This window comes from Hyperolius riggenbachi, chromosome 1 (assembly GCF_040937935.1).
Source record: "Hyperolius riggenbachi isolate aHypRig1 chromosome 1, aHypRig1.pri, whole genome shotgun sequence".
Classification (NCBI taxonomy): domain Eukaryota; kingdom Metazoa; phylum Chordata; class Amphibia; order Anura; family Hyperoliidae; genus Hyperolius; species Hyperolius riggenbachi.
The window spans coordinates 320731069-320753873 of NC_090646.1; the positions used below are offsets into that span (position 1 = coordinate 320731069).

A 22805-nucleotide genomic window follows, 5' to 3' on the forward strand; every position below is an offset into this window, starting at 1 on the left:
CATATATAACTACCTTTGGGTTGAGTGAACTCACCTCACTGCATATCTACCTTTTCTGTTAAGTGAACTCACCTCACTGCATATATAACTACCTTTGTGTTGAGTGAACTCAGCTGACTGCATCAAACTACCTGTTGTATTCAGTGAACTCACCTCACTGCATATATAACTACCTTTGGGTTGAGTGAACTCACCTCACTGCACATAGCTACCTTTTGTGTTCAGTGAACTCACCTCACTGCATATATAACTACCTTTGGGTTGAGTGAACTCACCTCACTGCACATAGCTACCTTTTGTGTTCAGTGATCTCACCTCACTGCATATCTACCTTTTCTGTTGAGTGAACTCTGCTCACTGCATGTATAACTACTTTGTGTTGAGTGAACTCAGCTGACTGCATCTAACTACCTGTTGTGTTCAGTGAACTCACCTCACTGCATATATAACTACCTTTGGGTTGAGTGAACTCATCTCACTGCATATCTACCTTTTCTGTTGAGTGAACTCTGCTCACTGCATGTATAACTACTTTGTGTTGAGTGAACTCAGCTGACTGCATCTAACTACCTGTTGTGTTCAGTGAACTCACCTCACTGCACATGGCTACCTTTTGTGTTCAGTGAACTCACCTCACTGCATATATAACTACATTTTGGTTGAGTGAACTCACCTCATTGCACATAGCTACCCTTTGTGTTCAGTGAACTCACCTCACTGCATATATAACTACCTTTGGGTTGAGTGAACTCACCTCACTGCACATAGCTACCCTTTGTGTTCAGTGAACTCACCTCGCTGCATATATAACTACCTTTGTGTTGAGTGAACTCAGCTGACTGCATCTAACTACCTGTTGTGTTCAGTGAACTAACCTCACTGCATATATAACTACCTTTGGGTTTAGTGAACTAATCTCACTGCACATAGCTACCTTTTGTGTTCAGTGAACTCACCTCACTGCATATATAACTACCTTTGGGTTGAGTGAACTCACCTCACTGCACCAGGCTACCTTTTGTGTTCAGTGAACTCACCTAACTGCATATATAACTAGCTTTGGGTTGAGTGAACTCACCTCACTGCATATCTACCTTTTCTGTTGAGTGAACTCACCTCACTGCATATATAACTACCTTTGTGTTGAGTGAACTCAGCTGACTGCATCTAACTACCTGTTGTGTTCAGTGAACTCACCTCACTGCATATATAACTACCTATGGGTTGAGTGACCTCACCTCACTGCATATAACTACCTGTTGTGTTCAGTGAACTCACCTCACTGCATATATAACTACCTTTGGATTTAGTGAACTCACCTCACTGCACATAGCTACTTTTGTGTTCAGTGAACTCACCTCACTGCATATATAACTACCTTTGGGTTGAGTGAACTCACCTCACTGCACATAGCTACCTTTTGTGTTCAGTTAACTCACCTCACTGCATATCTACCTTTTCTGTTGAGTGAACTCACCTCACTGCATATATAACTACCTTTGTGTTGAGTGAACTCAGCTGACTGCATCTAACTACCTGTTGTGTTCAGTAAACTCACCTCACTGCATATATAACTACCTTTGGGTTGAGTTAACTCACCTCACTGCACATAGCTACCTTTTGTGTTCAGTGAACTCACCTCACTGCATATATAACTACCTTTGGGTTGAGTGAACTCACCTCACTGCATATATAACTACCTTTGGGTTGAGTGAACTCACCTCACTGCACATAGCTACCTTTTGTGTTCAGTGAACTCACCTCAATCCATATATAACTACCTTTGGGTTGAGTGAACTCAGCTGACTGCATCTAACTACCTGTTGTGTTCAGTGAACTCACCTCACTGCATATCTACCTTTTCTGTTGAGTGAACTCACCTCACTGCATACATAACTACCTTTGTGTTGAGTAAACTCAGCTGACTGCATCTAAATACCTGTTGTGTTCAGTGAACTCACCTCACTGCATATATAACTACCTTTGGGTTGAGTTAACTCACCTCACTGCACATAGCTACCTTTTGTGTTCAGTGAACTCACCTCACTGCATATATAACTACCTTTGGGTTTAGTGAACTCACCTCACTGCACATGGCTACCTTTTGTGTTCAGTGAACTCACCTCACTGCATATATAACTACATTTTGGTTGAGTGAACTCACCTCATTGCACATAGCTACCCTTTGTGTTCAGTGAACTCACCTCACTGCATATATAACTACCTTTGGGTTGAGTGAACTCAGCTGACTGCATCTAACTACCTGTTGTGTTCAGTGAACTCACCTCACTACATATATAACTACCTTTGGGTTTAGTGAACTCTCCTCACTGCACATAGCTACCTTTTGTGTTCAGTGAACTCACCTCACTGCATATATAACTACCTTTGAAGTGAGTAAACTCACCTCACTGCACATAGCTACCTTTTGTGTTCAGTGAACTCACCTCACTGCATATATAACTACCTTTGGGTTGAGTGAACTCAACTCACTGCATATCTATCTTTTCTGTTGAGTGAACTCACCTCACTGCATATATAACTACCTTTGGATTTAGTGAACTCACCTCACTGCACATAGCTACCTTTTGTGTTCAGTGAACTCACCTCACTGCATACATAACTACCTTTGGTTTGAGTGAACTCACCTCACTGCATATCAACCTTTTCTGTTGAGTGAACTCACCTCACTGCATATATAACTACCTTTGGGTTTAGTGAACTAATCTCACTGCACATAGCTACCTTTTGTGTTCAGTGAACTCGCCTCACTGCATATATAACTACCTTTGGGTTGAGTGAACTCACCTCACTGCATATCTACCTTTTCTGTTGAGTGAACTCACCTCACTGCATATATAACTAGCTTTGGGTTGAGTGAACTCACCTCACTGCATATCTACCTTTTCTGTTGAGTGAACTCACCTCACTGCATATATAACTACCTTTGTGTTGAGTGAACTCAGCTGACTGCATCTAACTACCTGTTGTGTTCAGTGAACTCACCTCACTGCATATATAACTACCTATGGGTTGAGTGACCTCACCTCACTGCATATAACTACCTGTTGTGTTCAGTGAACTCACCTCACTGCATATATAACTACCTTTGGATTTAGTGAACTCACCTCACTGCACATAGCTACTTTTGTGTTCAGTGAACTCACCTCACTGCATATATAACTACCTTTGGGTTGAGTTAACTCACCTCACTGCACATAGCTACCTTTTGTGTTCAGTGAACTCACCTCACTGCATATATAACTACCTTTGGGTTGAGTTAACTCACCTCACTGCACATAGCTACCTTTTGTGTTCAGTGAACTCACCTCACTGCATATATAACTACCTTTGGGTTGAGTGAACTCACCTCACTGCATATCTACCTTTTCTGTTAAGTGAACTCACCTCACTGCATATATAACTACCTTTGTGTTGAGTGAACTCAGCTGACTGCATCAAACTACCTGTTGTATTCAGTGAACTCACCTCACTGCATATATAACTACCTTTGGGTTGAGTGAACTCACCTCACTGCACATAGCTACCTTTTGTGTTCAGTGAACTCACCTCACTGCATATATAACTACCTTTGGGTTGAGTGAACTCACCTCACTGCACATAGCTACCTTTTGTGTTCAGTGAACTCACCTCACTGCATATCTACCTTTTCTGTTGAGTGAACTCTGCTCACTGCATGTATAACTACTTTGTGTTGAGTGAACTCAGCTGACTGCATCTAACTACCTGTTGTGTTCAGTGAACTCACCTCACTGCATATATAACTACCTTTGGGTTGAGTGAACTCATCTCACTGCATATCTACCTTTTCTGTTGAGTGAACTCTGCTCACTGCATGTATAACTACTTTGTGTTGAGTGAACTCAGCTGACTGCATCTAACTACCTGTTGTGTTCAGTGAACTCACCTCACTGCATATAGCTACCTTTTGCATTCAGTGAACTCACCTCACTGCATATCTACCTTTTCTGTTAAGTGAACTCACCGCACTGCATATATAACTACCTTTGTGTTGAGTGAACTCAGCTGACTGCATCTAACTACCTGTTGTGTGCAGTGAACTCACCTCACTGCATATATAACTACCTTTGGGTTGAGTGAACTCACCTCACTGCACATAGCTACCTTTTGTGTTCAGTGAACTCACCTCACTGCATATATAACTACCTTTGGGTTGAGTGAACTCACCTCACTGCATATCTACCTTTTCTGTTGAGTGAACTCACCTCACTGCATATATAACTACCTTTGTGTTGAGTGAACTCAGCTGACTGCATCTAACTACCTGTTGTGTTCAGTGAACTCACCTCACTGCATATATAACTACCTTTGGGTTGAGTTAACTCACCTCACTGCACATAGCTATCTTTTGTGTTCAGTGAACTCACCTCACTGCATATATAACTACCTTTGGGTTGAGTGAACTCACCTTACTGCACATAGCTACCTTTTGTGTTCAGTGAACTCACCTCACTGCATATCTACCTTTTCTGTTGAGTGAACTCTGCTCACTGCATGTATAACTACCTTTGTGTTGAGTGAACTCAGCTGACTGCATCTAACTACCTGTTGTGTTCAGTGAACTCACCTCACTGCATATATAACTACCTTTGGGTTGAGTGAACTCATCTCACTGCATATCTACCTTTTCTATTGAGTGAACTCACCTCACTGCATATATAACTACCTTTGTGTTCAGTGAACTTAGCTGACTGCATCTAACTACCTGTTGTGTTCAGTGAACTCACCTCATTGCATATATAACTACCTTTGGGTTGAGTGAACTCACCTCACTGCATATAACTACCTGTTGTGTTCAGTGAACTCACCTCACTGCATATATAACTACCTTTGGGTTGCGTGAACTCACCTCACTGCACATAACTACCTTTTGTGTTCAGTGAACTCACCTCACTGCATATATAACTACCTATGGGTTGAGTGAACTCACCTCACTGCACTACCTTTTGTGTTCAGTGAACTCACCTCACTGCATATATAACTACCTTTTGGTTGAGTGAACTCACCTCACTGCACATAGCTACCTTTTGTGTTCAGTGAACTCACCTCACTGCATATATAACTACCTTTGGGTTGAGTGAACTCACCTCACTGCACATAGCTACCTTTTGTGTTCAGTGAACTCACCTCACTGCATATATAACTACCTATGGGTTGAGTGAACTCACCTCACTGCACATAGCTACCTTTTGTGTTCAGTGAACTCACCTCACTGCATATATAACTACCTTTGGGTTGAGTGAACTCACCTCACTGCACATAGCTACCTTTTGTGTTCAGTGAACTCACCTCACTGCATATATAACTACCTATGGGTTGAGTGAACTCACCTCACTGCACATAGCTACCTTTTGTGTTCAGTGAACTCACCTCACTGCATATATAACTACCTTTTGGTGAGTGAACTCACCTCACTGCATATATAACTACCTTTGTGTTGAGTGTACTCAGCTGACTGCATCTAACTACCTGTTGTGTTCAGTGAACTCACCTCACTGAATATATAACTACATTTGGGTTGAGTTAACTCACCTCACTGCACATAGCTACATTTTGTGTTCAGTGAACTCACCTCACTGCATATATAACTACCTTTGGGTTTAGTAAACTCTCCTCACTGCATATCTATCTTTTCTGTTATGTGAACTCACCTCACTGCATATATAACTACCTTTGGATTTTGTGAACTCACCTCACTGCACATAGCTACCTTTTGTGTTCAGTGAACTCACCTCACTGCATATATAACTACCTTTGGGTTGAGTGAACTCACCTCACTGCATATCTACCTTTTCTGTTGAGTGAACTCACCTCACTGCATATATAACTACCTTTGTGTTGAGTGAACTCAGCTGACTGCATCTAACTACCTGTTGTGTTCAGTGAACTCACCTCACTGCATATATAACTACCTATGGGTTGAGTGAACTCACCTCACTGCATATAACTACCTGTTGTGTTCAGTGAACTCACCTCACTGCATATATAACTACCTTTGTGTTGAGTGTACTCAGCTGACTGCATCTAACTACCTGTTGTGTTCAGTGAACTCACCTCACTGCATATATAACTACCTTTGGGTTGAGTTAACTCACCTCACTGCACATAGCTACCTTTTGTGTTCAGTGAACTCACCTCACTGCATATATAACTACCTTTGGGTTGAGTGAACTCACCTCACTGCATATCTACCTTTTCTGTTAAGTGAACTCACCTCACTGCATATATAACTACCTTTGTGTTGAGTGAACTCAGCTGACTGCATCAAACTACCTGTTGTATTCAGTGAACTCACCTCACTGCATATATAACTACCTTTGGGTTTAGTGAACTCACCTCACTGCACATAGCTACCTTTTGTGTTCAGTGAACTCACCTCACTGCATATATAACTACCTTTGGGTTGAGTGAACTCACCTCACTGCACATAGCTACCTTTTGTGTTCAGTGAACTCACCTCACTGCATATATAACTACCTTTGGGTTGAGTGAACTCACCTCACTGCACATAGCTACCTTTTGTGTTCAGTGAACTCACCTCACTGCATATCTACCTTTTCTGTTGAGTGAACTCTGCTCACTGCATGTATAACTACTTTGTGTTGAGTGAACTCAGCTGACTGCATCTAACTACCTGTTGTGTTCAGTGAACTCACCTCACTGCATATATAACTACCTTTGGGTTGAGTGAACTCATCTCACTGCAAATCTACCTTTTCTGTTGAGTGAACTCACCTCACTGCATATATAACTACCTTTGTGTTGAGTGAACTCAGCTGACTGCATCTAACTACCTGTTGTGTTCAGTGAACTCACCTCACTGCATATATAACTAAACCTTTGGGTTGCGTGAACTCACCTCACTGCACATAGCTACCTTTTGTGTTCAGTGAACTCACCTCACTGCATATATAACTACCTTTGGGTTGAGTGAACTCACCTCACTGCATATCTACCTTTTTTGTTGAGTGAACTCACCTCACTGCATATAACTACCTTTGTGTTGAGTGAACTCAGCTGACTGCATCTAACTACCTGTTGTGTTCAGTGAACTCACCTCACTGCATATAGCTACCTTTTGCATTCAGTGAACTCACCTCACTGCATATATAACTACCTTTGTGTTGAGTGAACTCAGCTGACTGCATCTAACTACCTGTTGTGTTCAGTGAACTCACCTTACTGCATATATAACTACCTTTGGGTTGAGTGAACTTACCTCACTGCACATAGCTACCTGTTGTGTTCAGTGAACTCACCTCACTGCATATATAACTACCTTTGGGTTGAGTGAGCTCACCTCACTGCATATCTACCTTTTCTGTTGAGTGAACTCACCTCACTGCATATATAACTACCTTTGTGTTGAGTGACCTCAGCTGACTGCATTTAACTACCTGTTGTGTTCAGTGAACTCACCTCACTGCATATATAACTACCTTTTGGTTGAGTGAACTCACCTCACTGCATATATAACTACCTTTGTGTTGAGTGTACTCAGCTGACTGCATCTAACTACCTGTTGTGTTCAGTGAACTCACCTCACTGCATATATAACTACCTTTGGGTTGAGTTAACTCACCTCACTGCACATAGCTACATTTTGTGTTCAGTGAACTCACCTCACTGCATATATAACTACCTTTGGGTTTAGTAAACTCTCCTCACTGCACATAGCTACCTTTTGTGTTCATTGAACTCACCTCACTGCATATATAACTACCCTTGGGTTGAGTGAACTCACCTCACTGCATATCAATCTTTTCTGTTGAGTGAACTCACCTCACTGCATATATAACTACCTTTGTGTTGAGTGAACTCAGCTGACTGCATCTAACTACCTGTTGTGTTCAGTGAACTCACCTCACTGCATATATAACTACCTTTGGGTTGAGTGAACTCACCTCGCTGCATATAACTACCTGTTGTGTTCAGTGAACTCACCTCACTGCATATATAACTACCTTTGGATTTTGTGAACTCACCTCACTGCACATAGCTACCTTTTGTGTTCAGTGAACTCACCTCACTGCATATATAACTACCTTTGGTTTGAGTGAACTCACCTCACTGCATATCACCCTTTTCTGTTGAGTGAACTCACCTCACTGCATATATAACTACCTTTGTGTTGAGTGAACTCAGCTGACTGCATCTAACTATCTGTTGTGTTCAGTGAACTCACCTCACTGCATATATAACTACCTTTTGGTTTAGTGAACTCACCTTACTGCACATTGCTACCTTTTGAGTTCCGTGAACTCACCTCACAGCATATATAACTATCTTTGGGTTGAGTGAACTCACCTCACTGCACATAGCTACCTTTTGTGTTCAGTGAACTAACCTCACTGCATATATAACTACCTTTGGGTTGAGTGAACTCACCTCACTCCACATAGCTACCTGTTGTGTTCAGTTAACTCACCTCACTGCATATATAACTACCTTTGTGTTGAGTGAACTCAGATGACTGCATCTAACTACCTGTTGTGTTCAGTGAACTCACCTCACTGCATATATAACTACCTTTGGGTTGAGTGAACTCACCTCACTGCACATAGCTACCTTTTGTGTTCAGTGAACTCACCTCACTGCATATATAACTACCTTTGGGTTTAGTGAACTCACCTCACTGCACATAGCTACCTTTTGTGTTCAGTGAACTCACCTCACTGCATATATAACTACCTTTGGGTTGAGTGAACTCACCTCACTGCATATCTACCTTTTCTGTTGAGTGAACTCACCTCACTGCATATATAACTACCTTTGTGTTGAGTGAACTCAGCTGACTGCATCTAACTACCTGTTGTGTTCAGTGAACTCACCTCACTGCATATATAACTACCTTTGGGTTGAGTGAACTCACCTCACTGCATATCTACCTTTTCTGTTGAGTGAACTCACCTCACTGCATATATAACTACCTTTGTGTTGAGTGAACTCAGCTGACTGCATCTAACTACCTGTTGTGTTCAGTGAACTCACCTCACTGCATATATAACTACCTTTGGGTTGAGTGAACTCACCTCACTGCATATCTACCTTTTCTGTTGAGTGAACTCACCTCACTGCATATATAACTACCTTTGTGTTGAGTGAACTCAGCTGACTGCATCTAACTACCTGTTGTGTTCAGTGAACTCACCTCACTGCATATATAACTACCTTTGGGTTTAGTGAACTAACCTCACTGCACATAGCTACCTTTTGTGTTCAGTGAACTCACCTCACTGCATATATAACTACCTTTGGGTTGAGTGAACTCACCTCACTGCATATCTACCTTTTCTGTTGAGTGAACTCACCTCACTGCATATATAACTACCTTTGTGTTGAGTGAACTCAGCTGACTGCATCTAACTACCTGTTGTGTTCAGTGAACTCACCTCACTGCATATATAACTACCTTTGGGTTGAGTGAACTCACCTCACTGCTTATAACTACCTGTTGTGTTCAGTGAACTCACCTCACTGCATATATAACTACCTTTGGGTTGAGTGAACTCACCTCACTGCACATAGCTACCTTTTGTGTTCAGTGAACACACCTCACTGCATATATAACTATCTTTGGGTTGAGTGAGCTCACCTCACTGCATATCTACCTTTTCTGTTAAGTGAACTCACCTCACTGCATATATAACTACCTTTGTGTTGAGTGAACTCAGCTGACTGCATCTAACTACCTGTTGTGTTCAGTGAACTCACCTCACTGCATATATAACTACCTTTGGGTTGAGTGAACTCACCTCACTGCACATAGCTACCTTTTGTGTTCAGTGAACTCACCTCACTGCATATATAACTACCTTTGGGTTGAGTGAACTCACCTCACTGCACATAGCTACCTTTTGTGTTCCGTGAACTCACCTCACTGCATATATAACTACCTTTGGGTTGAGTGAACTCACCTCACTGCATATCTACCTTTTCTGTTGAGTGAACTCACCTCACTGCATATATAACTACCTTTGTGTTGAGTGAACTCAGCTGACTGCATCTAACTACCTGTTGTGTTCAGTGAACTCACCTCACTGCATATATAACTACCTATGGGTTGAGTGAACTCACCTCACTGCATATAACTACCTGTTGTGTTCAGTGAACTCACCTCACTGCATATATAACTACCTTTGGGTTGAATGAACTCACCTCACTGCATATCTACCTTTTCAGTTGAGTGAACTCACCTCACTGCATATATAACTACCTTTGTGTTGAGTGAACTCAGCTGACTGCATCTAACTACCTGTTGTGTTCAGTGAACTCACCTCACTGCATATATAACTACCTTTGGGTTTAGTGAACTAACCTCACTGCACATAGCTACCTTTTGTGTTCAGTGAACTCACCTCACTGCATATATAACTACCTTTGGGTTGAGTGAACTAACCTCACTGCACATAGCTACCTTTTGTGTTCAGTGAACTCACCTCACTGCATATATAACTACCTTTGGGTTGAGTGAACTCACCTCACTGCATATCTACCTTTTCTGTTGAGTGAACTCACCTCACTGCATATATAACTACCTTTGTGTTGAGTGAACTCAGCTGACTGCATCTAACTACCTGTTGTGTTCAGTGAACTCACCTCACTGCATATATAACTACCTTTGGGTTGAGTGAACTCACCTCACTGCATATAACTACCTGTTGTGTTCAGTGAACTCACCTCACTGCATATATAACTACCTTTGTGTTGAGTGAACTCAGCTGACTGCATCTAACTACCTGTTGTGTTCAGTGAACTCACCTCACTGCATATATAACTACCTTTGGGTTGAGTGAACTCACCTCACTGCATATCTACCTTTTCTGTTGAGTGAACTCACCTCACTGCATATATAACTACCTTTGTGTTGAGCGAACTCAGCTGACTGCATCTAACTACCTGTTGTGTTCAGTGAACTCACCTCACTGCATATATAACTACCTTTGGGTTGAGTTAACTCACCTCACTGCACATAGCTACCTTTTGTGTTCAGTGAACTCACCTCACTGCATATATAACTACCTTTGGGTTGAGTGAACTCACCTCACTGCATATCTACGTTTTCAGTTGAGTGAACTCACCTCACTGCATATATAACTACCTTTGTGTTGAGTGAACTCAGCTGACTGCATCTAACAACCTGTTGTGTTCAGTGAACTCACCTCACTGCATATATAACTACCTTTGGGTTTAGTGAACTAACCTCACTGCACATAGCTACCTTTTGTGTTCAGTGAACTCACCTCACTGCATATATAACTACCTTTGGGTTGAGTGAACTCACCTCACTGCATATCTACCTTTTCTGTTAAGTGAACTCACCTCACTGCATATACCTAGCTTCCCCCCGAGATGGACAAAATGGACAATCCAGGTAGAGGAAGAGGTAGAGGCAGACCCAGAGGAAGGCCACCTGGCACTGGCAGGTCTGTGGGAGATGGTGTTGCTGTGATTTCGTGCGGAGCTGGACCAAAGTACAGTGCTCAGAAGAAGGCACGTGCCATCACTTCCCAAAATTGTGAGGACGTGCTTGAGTATTTAACACAGAACACCTCATCTCCCGAAGCCACCAGCGATACAACAAGCATCACATCCTCTGGATTTGACACTTCACAGGAGTTATTTGGTGGTGGTGGTGGTGAAATCACTGATTCACAGCCAGTACTGCAACAACAAGAAGAAGGCGCAGGTACACCACCTCATACAAAAAAACTAAACTGAAAATAGAATGTTAAAGGGTGTGGCCTTGTGTGCAGGTACCAGCACTGGTAACTAGAAACTATGAAAACAAAAAGAGGACAAAACCAGTATATGCTGCTCAAAAAACTGCACTTTATTCAAAATAATTTAAAAAGGCACACACATATAATCAGAAAAATGTCAGGGAATAACCTGGCATATAAATGTATGTATTGACAACTACAATACTATGTGCTGCAACTGTTAAGGACAGAACAAACAATCCCATATGAATAGCAATTTAATAGATCAGGTCACATCCAACTATTAGTGGCATGGTATATCTCAACAGATCTGAAAAACACACAATACTGGCTGAGGGCTATATGAAGTTCAATAAATGTAGGCAATAACCATAGAACCTAATCCAGATAGTTCATTGCACCTTGGTAGCACCAACATAATATTCCCGTGAGGAGACCCAGATTAGTTAGACTATTATGGTCATAACCACTCACAGAGGGCAAATCTTGGCGCAACCAATATGGTCAATGTCAGAAGATGCCAGTATAAGGTGAGATAGTAAAAAAAAAAAAAAAATTCATATAAAGTTATGGTGGAGTTGTTGGGGACACCGTAGCCAGCCACTGTGAGGGAACCAAAATAGATATAAATTGAGTATGGTTATAACCACTCACAGAGTATAGAAAAGAGATCTGAGATCTTCTTGAGTCAATCTCTATGCTGTTATGGCTCACTGCTGTCACAATGGAGGCAGTATTGCTTCATTAACTGTACTGTGACAGGATTCAAGCTTATTGGATTGACTTTATTTAGCAGCTGCAGACACAGCTATTCTTATGGCTCCTCCAGTCATTCATTTTGGTTGATTAATATATGTGGCTCTGGCTTGATGAATATTAAGCGGCTTATTTACAGTTATCAGTTTCTCGGCTCCTTGATATTCTATAAATAGCTTATGTTTGATCATATTGGTCACACCTTTTCTATACTCTGTGAGTGGTTATAACCATACTCAATTTATATCTATTTTGGTTCCCTCACAGTGGCTGGCTACGGTGTCCCCAACAACTCCACCATAACTTTATATGAATTTTTTTTTTTGTGTGACTATCTCACCTTATCTTCTCACCGCATCTTCTGACATTGACCATATTGGTTGCGCCAAGATTTGCCCTCTGTGAGTGGTTATGACCATAATAGTCTAACTAATCTGGGTTTCCTCACGGGAATATTATGTTGGTGCTACCAAGGTGCAATGAACTATCTGGATTAGGTTCTATGGTTATTGCCTACATTTATTGAACTTCATATAGCCCTCAGCCAGTATTGTGTGTTTTTCAGATCTGTTGAGATATACCATGCCACTAATAGTTGGATGTGACCTAAACTATTAAATTGCTATTCATATGGGATTGTTTGTTCTGTCCTTGACAGTTGCAGCACATAGTATTGTAGTTGTCAATACATAAATTTATATGCCAGGTTATTCCCTGACATTTTTCTGATTATATATGTGTGTGCCTTTTTAAATTATTTTGAATAAAGTGCAGTTTTTTGAGCAGCATATACTGGTTTTGTCCTCTTTTTGTTTTCACACCACCTCATACGTCTGAGTTAGGTGGCGATAGTATGGACGTAATGTGTGAGGAGGGGCATGATGAACCACCTGAAGTTGGTGCAATTGTGGAGTTGTTTGAGGAAAGCGAAGCTGGGCAGGAGGATTATGATGATGATTATACGGATGTCACGTATGTTCCCAATAGAGGAGATGACCAGGGGGACAGTTCAGAGGGGGAGCCAGAGAGGAATAGGAGGAGACGACTCCATGATAGAAGCAGAGGGAGCTCGTCCTCAGAAACAGCTGGGGACAGTGTCCGGCGCCATGTATCGCCAGCTATGGCCAGCCAGCCAACATGCCCTTCAAGGTCAGCTGTTGATGCCACCGTATTGCCATCACCCCAGGGGGGCTCAATGGTTTGGAAATATTTTACGGTGTGTGCCTCAGATCGGAGCAAAGCCATCTGTTCTTTCTGCCTCTAAAAATTGAGCCGTGGAAAGGCCAACACTCACGTAGGGACAAGTGCCTTACGAAGGCACCAGGAGAAAAGGCACAAACAGCTATGGGAAGAACACCGGAGGAAAAGCAGCACCCCTCAAAAGACAAGCCACCCTCCTTCTCCTCTTCCTCCTTCAGGTGCATCGCCTTCATCCGCTTTCTCCCTTGAACCTTCACAGCCACCCTCCTTCCCACCGCCTCTGCCCTTGAGCGCAGTGGCGTAGCTAAGGAGCTGTGGGCCCCAATGCAAGTTTTACAATGGGGCCCCCCCAAGCACTCTATACATAATAATTGATACGGCGCACCAAAACCTGCTAATGGCAACTAAAGTGTCAGAGGTGCAAGAAGGGGATGGGAATCAGTTTGTTAATGATTCCCACTATTCAAAGTATCTATAGAAGTGATTATTATGAGCACAGGACCAATAGAGAGCTAATATTGTAGTTGAGGGAGGGCCCTTCGGGGCCCCTCTGGCCCAAGGGCCCCGATGCGGTCGCTACCTCTGCAACCTCTATTGCTACGCCCCTGCTTGAGCGGTTTCTGCTCCTCTGCCCACAGCAGTAGCCAGGTGTCCGTGAAGAAAGTCTTTGAGTGGAAGAAGCCAATTTCGGCCAGTCACCCTCTTGCCCGGCGTCTGATAGCTGGTGTGGCGGAACGATTAGCTCGCCAGCTATTACCATACAAGCTGGTGGAGTCAGAGGCTTTCCGTAAATTTGTGGCCATTGGGACACCGCAGTGGAAGATACCAGGCCGCACTTATTTTTCACGAAAGGCCATACCCAAACTGTACCATGCAGTTCAGAGGCAAGTGGTGTCATCTATTGCGAAGAGTATTGGGTCAAGGGTCCACCTGACCACGGATGCCTGGTCTGCCAAGCACGGGCAGGGCCGCTATATTATGTACACAGCCCATTGGGTCAACCTGGTGACCGATGGCAGCAAGCAGGGAGTACGTGGCTGCACAGCGGACCGACTTGTCACACCTCCACGGCTTGCAGGCAGGCCTCCTGCCACCTCCTCTCCTTCTCCTCCAGCTACATCCTCTTCGCTGTCAACCTCCTCCTCCTCCTTGGATGAGTGTCAGTTGAACTCTAGTGGTGCTGCCATCTCCTCTTCCTCTCCAGCTACACAGCCCCATCTCCCCAGAGCCTACGCTGCATACCAGGTACGACGGTGTCAAGCAATTTTAGACATGTCTTGCCTCAAAGCGGAGAGTCACACTGGAGCAGCTCTCCTGGCTGCTCTCAACAAACAGGTGGAGCAATGACTGACCCCGCACCAGCTGGAGATCGGCAACGTGGTGTGTGACAACGGCAGCAATCTCCTTTCCGCTTTGAATTTAGGAAAGCCGACACATGTACCCTGCATGGCACATGTGCTGAATCTAGTCGGGCAAAGATTTGTCTCAAAGTACCCAGGCTTAGAGGACGTCCTGAAGCAAACCAGGAAGTTGTGTGGGCATTTCAGGCGGTCTTATACAGCCATGGCACGCTTTGCGGACATTCAGCGGAAAAACAACTTGCCGGTGAGACGCTTGATATGCGATAGCCCGACTCGCTGGAATCCCACCCTGCTCATGTTCTCTTGCCTGCTGGACCAGGAGAAAGCCGTCACCCAGTACCTGTACAACTACAGTAGAAGGACACAATCTGGGAAGATGGGGATGTTGTGGCCCAACAGCTGGACACTGATGCGAAATGCATGCAGGACCATGCGGCCATTTGAGGAGGTGACCAACCTGGTGAGTCGCGCTAGAGGCACCATCAGCGACTTGATCCCCTACGCTTACTTCCTGGGGCGTGCCGTGTGTAGAGTGGTGGATGAAGCTGTGGAGGAGCGGGAACAGGAACAGCTACGGCAGGAGGATTTGTGGGAGCGATTTACATCCGAACCAGATGTTTCCTCGACACCTGCGGCACCACAGAAGGGGGAGGAGGAGGAAGAAGAGGAGTCGTGTGTGGAAGGAGAGGAGTCAGACTCGGATGACGATTATGAGGAAGGTGTTTCTGTGGAGGAGGAAGAGGCGGCGGCGGCAGAAGAACAACAACCGCAGCAGCCATCACAGGGAGCTTCTGCTGCTCCACGTTCCCGTGGTATTGTTCGTGACTGGGGGGAGGAAAAGGAGTTGCGTGACGTCACTGTGGAAGAGAAAGAGGAGATGGAGAGTACGTCTGGATCCGACTTTGTGCAGATGGCCTCTTTCATGTTGTCCAGCCTGTTGAGGGACCCCCGTATCAAAAAACTCAAGGGGAATGACCTGTACTGGGTGGCCACGCTACTAGACCCTCGGTACAGGCACAAAGTGGCAGACCTGTTACCAACTCAACAGAAGGCGGAAAGGATGCAGAACTTGCAGAACAAGCTGTCAATAATGCTTTACAATGCATTTAAGAGTGATGTGACAGTACAACGCAATAAAGGTACCACTGGCAGTAATCCTTCTCACCAGTCCACGCAGGCAAGGACAGGACGCTCCAGCGATCTCGTGGCGATGTCGGACATGCGGACATTCTTTAGTCCAACGCCTCGCAGTAGCCCTTCGGGATCCACCCTCCACCAACGCCTGGACCAGCAGGTAGCCGACTACCTAGCCTTAAGTGTGGATGTACACACTGCGACTGCGAGCAGCGAGGATGAACCCTTGCTCTACTGGTTGCGCATGCTTGACCTGTGGCCAGAGCTGTCCCAATTTGCCATACAACTTCTCTCTTGCCCTGCCGCAAGCGTCCTGTCAGAAAGGACCTTCAGTGCAGCTGGAGGCATTGTCACTGAGAAGAGAAGTCACCTAAGTCATGACAGTGTTCAGTACCTGACTTTTATCAAAATGAATGAGGAATGGATCCCTGAGGGCTATTGTATGACCGAAGACTAAGTCAGTCCCCACACACAGCATCTCTGCCTGCAGGCCGCTTGACTGCCTTCTCCGCCACCACCACCAGGGTCGAGGACTCTAGGCGGATTCCAGAATTTTAAGGCCGCTATACTAATTTTTCTGGGGCGTGCACATGCCTGCCTAATTTTTCTGGCTGAACTGCAGGCGGCTGCAACAAAAAAACAAAAGGCATGTACATGTGCCCATCCCCCTTTGTGATCATTACCTTGCCGCGGTGAAGGGGCTTGCGTATCACAATGAAGCAATGACCGCCGGCTATATGAGTGTCTCGGGTGGGGGTGGCACACCAAAGATAATAAGGTCGTTGTTTCATTGTGGTCAGACCAAATTTGATCAGCTGGACAGTCACTGTTCTGTCATTCAGCTACATCAGCCGGGCGACCATATGGGCTGAAAAGCCACCATCACCTGCACTCTCGTCATGGTGCGCACCAGTCCAGCACAGCCGTCACTACACAAACGGCTGTTTGCAGTCACTGCATACCTTTCACTGCATCTGTGACTGCACATTATACCTGGCAGTCAGTGCATAACTTGCACTTGAATGGATTACAGACTTGCCCTCCATAACGGATTCCCGTTAAAGGATTTAAAGTTGATTCATTACAATTAGGCCCTCAAAAGGTCCTCCTGAGTCCTGTATTGTTATTTTTGGTCACTACCTCGGGGCGGGCATGCCTGCCTGCTGCCCTCCTTGCGTGGATGTGTGGTGGTAGCCGTTGCTCAGGCTCCAACTCCGGAATGCAATACAACCATCTACAGGTTCAAACAATTTAAAAATACAACCATCTACAGTTTCAAACAATTTCCAAATACAACCATCTACATTTTAAAACAATTTAAAAATACAACCATCTACAGTTTCAAACAATTTTAAAAAATGGCAAAAAACTTGCCCTCCGTAAAACATTCTTGGCAAATGCTTTCGACTTGGTTTGTCTTCCGCTGGGTCAAGGGTCCATCTGACCACAGATGCCTGGTCTGCAAAGCACGGTCAAGGCAGCTACAGCATGGGTCTCAGCAGGCTCCCACTTCGGGCCGGAACCCAACCTTCATTCCCCGCCCATTACCCGTGGACGTGGTGACAACAATGGCAGACTTGCCCTCCATAACGGATTCCCGTTAAAGGATTTAAAGTTGATTCATTACAATTAGGGCCTCAAAAGGTCCTCCTGAGTCCTGTATTGTTATTTTTGGTCACTACCTCGGGGTGGGCATGCATGCCTGCCTGCTGCCCTCCTTGCCTGGATGTGTGGTGGTAGCCGTTGCTCAGGCTCCAACTCCGGAACACAATACAACCATCTACAGTTCCAAACAATTTAAAAATACAACCATCTACAGTTTCAAACTATTTAAAAATACAACCATCTACATTTTAAAACAATTAAAAAATACAGCCATCTACAGTTTCAAACAATTTTAAAAAATGGCAAAAAACGTGCCCTCCGTAAAACATTCTTGGCAAATGCTTTCGACTTGGTTTGTCTTCCGCTGGGTCAAGGGTCCATCTGACCACAGATACCTGGTCTGCAAAGCACGGTCAGGGCAGCTACAGCATGGATCTCAGCAGGCTCCCACTACGGGCTGGAATCCAACCTTCATTCCCCGCCCATTACCCATGGTGACAATGGCAGACTTGCCCTCCATAACGGATTCTCGTTAAAGGATTTAAAGTTGATTCATTACAATTAGGGCCTCAAAAGTCCTCCTGAGTCCTGTATTGTTATTTTTGGTCACTGCCTGCTGCCCTCCTTGAATGTGTAGTGGTAGCCGTTGCTCAGGCTCCACACTGGATTCCATCCCTCATTCCCCGGCCATTACCCGGGGTCACAAATGGCAGACTTGCCCGCCTCCATATGATTCTCGTGAAAGGAATGTGGTGTCATATTTGCCCACCATAACTGGTTCTTGTTAAAGGATTTAAAGTACATTCATTCAAATACACAGCAGGGCCTCGAAAGTCCTCCTCCTGTATTGTTATTTTTGGTCACTACCTCGGGGCGGGCGTGCATGCCTGCCTGCTGCCCTCCTTGGATGTGCAGTGGTAGCCGTTGCTCAGGCTCCACACCGGATTCCATCCCTCATTCCCCGGCCATTACCCGGGGTCACAAATGGCAGACTTGCCTGCCTCCATATGATTCTCGTGAAAGGAATGTGGTGTCATCTTTGCCCGCCATAACTGGTTCTCGCTAAAGGATTTAAAGTACATTAATTTCAAATACAGCAAGCCCTCGATAGTCCTCCTGTATTGTTATTTTTGGTCACTACCTCGGGGCGGGAGTGAATGCCTGCCTGCTGCCCTCCTTGGATGTGTTGTGGTAGCCGTTGCTCAGGCTCCACACCGGATTCAAACCCTCATTCCCTGGCCATTACCCGGGGTCACAATGCCAGACTTGCCCGCCTACATAGGATTCTCATTGTAGCGGTACTGAACAAGTACACAGCAAGTAGAAAATGTAATTTAAAAACAAAACGTAAGCTTTTTAACAATGCCATGGAAAGTTGAGAAGGCAGTCACACATTACCTGACATCACTGAGTGAGGAAGAGCAATTTCGCCATGTTGAGCAGTAGTCCAGCATGGCCGTCACTACACAAACAGCTGGTAACTTGCGGTGCGTTACACAGTTAGTTTGGTGCGTCAGTGTGAATCAGTACTCTTATTACACTACCTGATTGATGTATACACATGCAAGATGTTTTAAAGCACGTTAGGCCTGCAATTTAGCATTCAATGTGATTTCTGTCCATAAAACGCTGTTTTGTGTCACATCCAGATTTTTCCTCGGGACTTTTGGCGTGTATCCCACTCCGCCATGCCCGCCTCCAGGTGTTAGACCCCTTGAAACATCTATTCTATCACTTTTGTGGCCAGCATAATTTTTTCTATTTTTCAAAGTTCGCTTCCCCATTGAAGTCTATTGCGGTTCGCGAACTTTTTCGCGAACCGAACTTTCCGCGGAAGTTCGCGAACCCGGTTCGCGAACCTAAAATCGGAGGTTCGGCCCATCACTACTCCCCAAACAACCCCCTCCATGGTCCGCAAACATTGGTGCACTCATTGCCCTTTGGAAGGAGATCTAATCTCATTCCTGTACTCTGTACTCTGGCAACCCTTGCCCAGCAGTAAACTTAGGCCTATGTTAATGGGAGGAGGACTTGGGACAAGAGTTATTATTATTTTATTATTATTATTTAGTATTTATATAGCACCGACATATTACGCAGCGCTGTACAGTGTATATATATATATATATTGTCTTGTCACTAACTGTCCCTCAAAGGAGCTCACAATCTAATCCCTACCATTGCCATATGTCTATATTATGTAGTGTAAGTACTGTAGTCTAGGGACAATTTTAGGGGGAGCCAATTAACTTATCTGTATGTTTTTGGAATGTGGGAGGAAACCGGAGTGCCCGGAGGAAACCCACGCAGACACGGAGAGAACATACAAACTCTTTGCAGATAGTGCCCTGGCTGGGATTCGAACCAGGGACCCAGCGCTACAAGGCGAGAGAGCTAACCACTACGCCACCGTGCTGCCCACGAGAGTTGATGCTTGATAGGTGGTCTAACTGTTGCATTACCCTTACCAAAGGTAGTAACTAGCACTCGCATATTGATACAAATCTTAAGGTATTGCACCCGATTATTTTCACAAAATAGTTCCAGATAAAACTAAGTACTGCTTTAGTAAATGTAATAGGATAGCCTATATATGGTGGTTCTGCCAAGTTGTGAAGCAATTCTGGGCTGCGGTGACTTTTCTTATTAGCTTGGCCCTCGAAAAAAGAGTTATCTCCTAACCCACTAATGCAAGCCCGTGGAATTGAAATTCTCCTCCCACCGGCTTGCTCCGCATATCGCCAAAGCTGCTAGATTGCACATAGAATAGCAATGGCTCCAGCCTACCCTGTCGGCTGAAGCAGTCACAACAGGCATAACTAATTATATATTTACCTCTAAACGCCTCTTATTGATAGTCAACAACATGTTTGACGTGTTTACAAAAACACGGCAACCCTGGATCTCATATGAAAATATTGATGGTCTCCGCTCATTAGCCTTTCCCCCTGATAGGCCTTGTTAGGTTACTTAGTCGTGAAATCTGAGATCTGTGTTGCTACTTTATGCTACCCCTTTTACTAATAAGATGCAGAGTTGGGATGCTGCCAAGTATGACTGTTCACTTACTACATCAAGGAAATTATCGTTGTCAATTGTCAACTTCTATTCTACTGTACTGATACACACTCTCCCCAATGTTTGGGGTTAATGTACTAAGCTTATATTTTTATTATTAAATTTTTTTATGTTAATCTTAATAAAACTCTTTGAAGCTAAAAATGTATGCTATAAAAGTTGCAGCCCACTGTGTGGGGAAGGATATTTTGTTTTTTGACAAACAATAACATTGATTTGTTAAAAAAAAGGGGGGGGGGGAAAGGAAATAGCACTAAATTATTCTATTGTCTGACAGTCCCCTCCGTACTTCCTTCGTATTTCTTTCATTTCAGTGAAGGTGCACTTCGGGTCACAAAACAGATCCTTACCTAAGTATAGGGAAGCCTCTGTATCCTGTAGAGGCTTCACGTGTCCTCCTTGTCCCTGCTGCCGCTTGACAGAACCCTCTGGAAGATCCGCACTGTGCTCCTCTTCAGGTACAAGTGCGGCCATGTTGCAACCACGCGAGCATGGCCACACCTGGGCAGCATGGAGCCACAGCCGGTGCATGAACAGCTCCAGCTTACTGTACAGGTGTGGCCGCAATTGTGCAGGCACAGTACAGCCGTACTCGTGCAGGAAGAGAAACACGGCAAGGATCTGACATCATGATGTGGGAAGCTTCTACAGGATCAAGAGGCTATGTTTTTAGGTAAGCATTTATTTTTTGACTCAACGTTCACATCAAGTACACTTTAACCCCATAAACAGATACCGTAGATATATAAATCTTTAAAGCTAGAAATGTAATTCATATTGCTTTTTCTTTTACTCTTACACAGATTTTATTCTGTACGCTGAACACACATAAAGTAGACATGCAAAAACTTCTTGGTGGTCAGATTGGCTTGGAAGATTTCATCTATGCACATGTTAGAGGGGAGACCAAAGAGGTGGAGATCACCAAGACTGAAGATGCTCTGGGTCTTACCATCACAGATAATGGAGCTGGATATGCTTTTATAAAGGTGACCATTCTTGAAATACAGAATAAAGTAAAAACTGAAAAACTTTGATGAATGTGAAAATATTTATTTTCTTATGTAATTTATTTTATAGGCTGAATTCTAGGCAAAATCCAAATACATATACAGTGGGTTGCAAAAGTATTCGGCCCCCTTGAAGTTTTCCACATTTTGTCACATTACTGCCACAATCATGCATCAATTTTATTGGAAGTCCATGTGAAAGACCAATACAATGTGGTGTACATGTGAGAAGTGGATCGAAAATCATACATCATTCCAAACATTTTTTGCAAATAAATAACTGCATCGTGGGGTGTGCGTAATTATTCGGCCCCCTGAGTCAATACTTTGTAGAACCACCTTTTGCTGCAATTACAGCTGCCAGTCTTTTAGGGTATGTCTCTACCAGCTTTGCATATCTAGAGACTTAAATCCCTGCCCATTCTTCTTTGCAAAACAGCTCCAGTTCAGTCAGATTAAATGGACAGCGTTTGTGAACAGCAGTTTTCAGATCTTGCCACAGATTCTCGATTGGATTTAGATCTGGACTTTGACTGGGCCATTCTAACACATAGATATGTTTTGTTTTAGACCATTCCATTGTTGCCCTGGCTTTATATTTAGCGTCATTGTCCTGCTGGAAGGTGAACCTCCGCCCCAGTCTCAAGTCTTTTGCAGTCTCCAAGAGTTTTTCTTCCAAGTTTGCCCAGTATTTGGCTCCATCCATCTTCCCATCAACTCTGACCAGCTTCCGTGTCCCTGCTGAAGAGATGCACGCCCGAGCATGATGCTGCCACCACCATATTAGACAGTGGGGATGGTGTGTTCAGAGTGATGTGCAGTGTTAGTTTTCTGCCACACATAGCGTTTTGCATTTTGGCCAAAAAGTTCCATTTTGGTCTCATCTGACCAGAGTA

At 44.1% G+C, this 22805-nt stretch overlaps 1 protein-coding gene across 1 annotated transcript in view; it reads left to right on the top strand.

The window, feature by feature from the left end:
- The window catches only part of GIPC3 (GIPC PDZ domain containing family member 3), a 1046927-nt gene that overhangs the window by 367804 nt on the left and 656318 nt on the right, over positions 1-22805 (top strand). The window contains exon 4 of the mRNA XM_068233843.1: positions 21703-21888. Within this exon, the coding sequence (XP_068089944.1) occupies positions 21703-21888 (186 nt within the window). The remainder of the gene's footprint in view (positions 1-21702; positions 21889-22805) is intronic.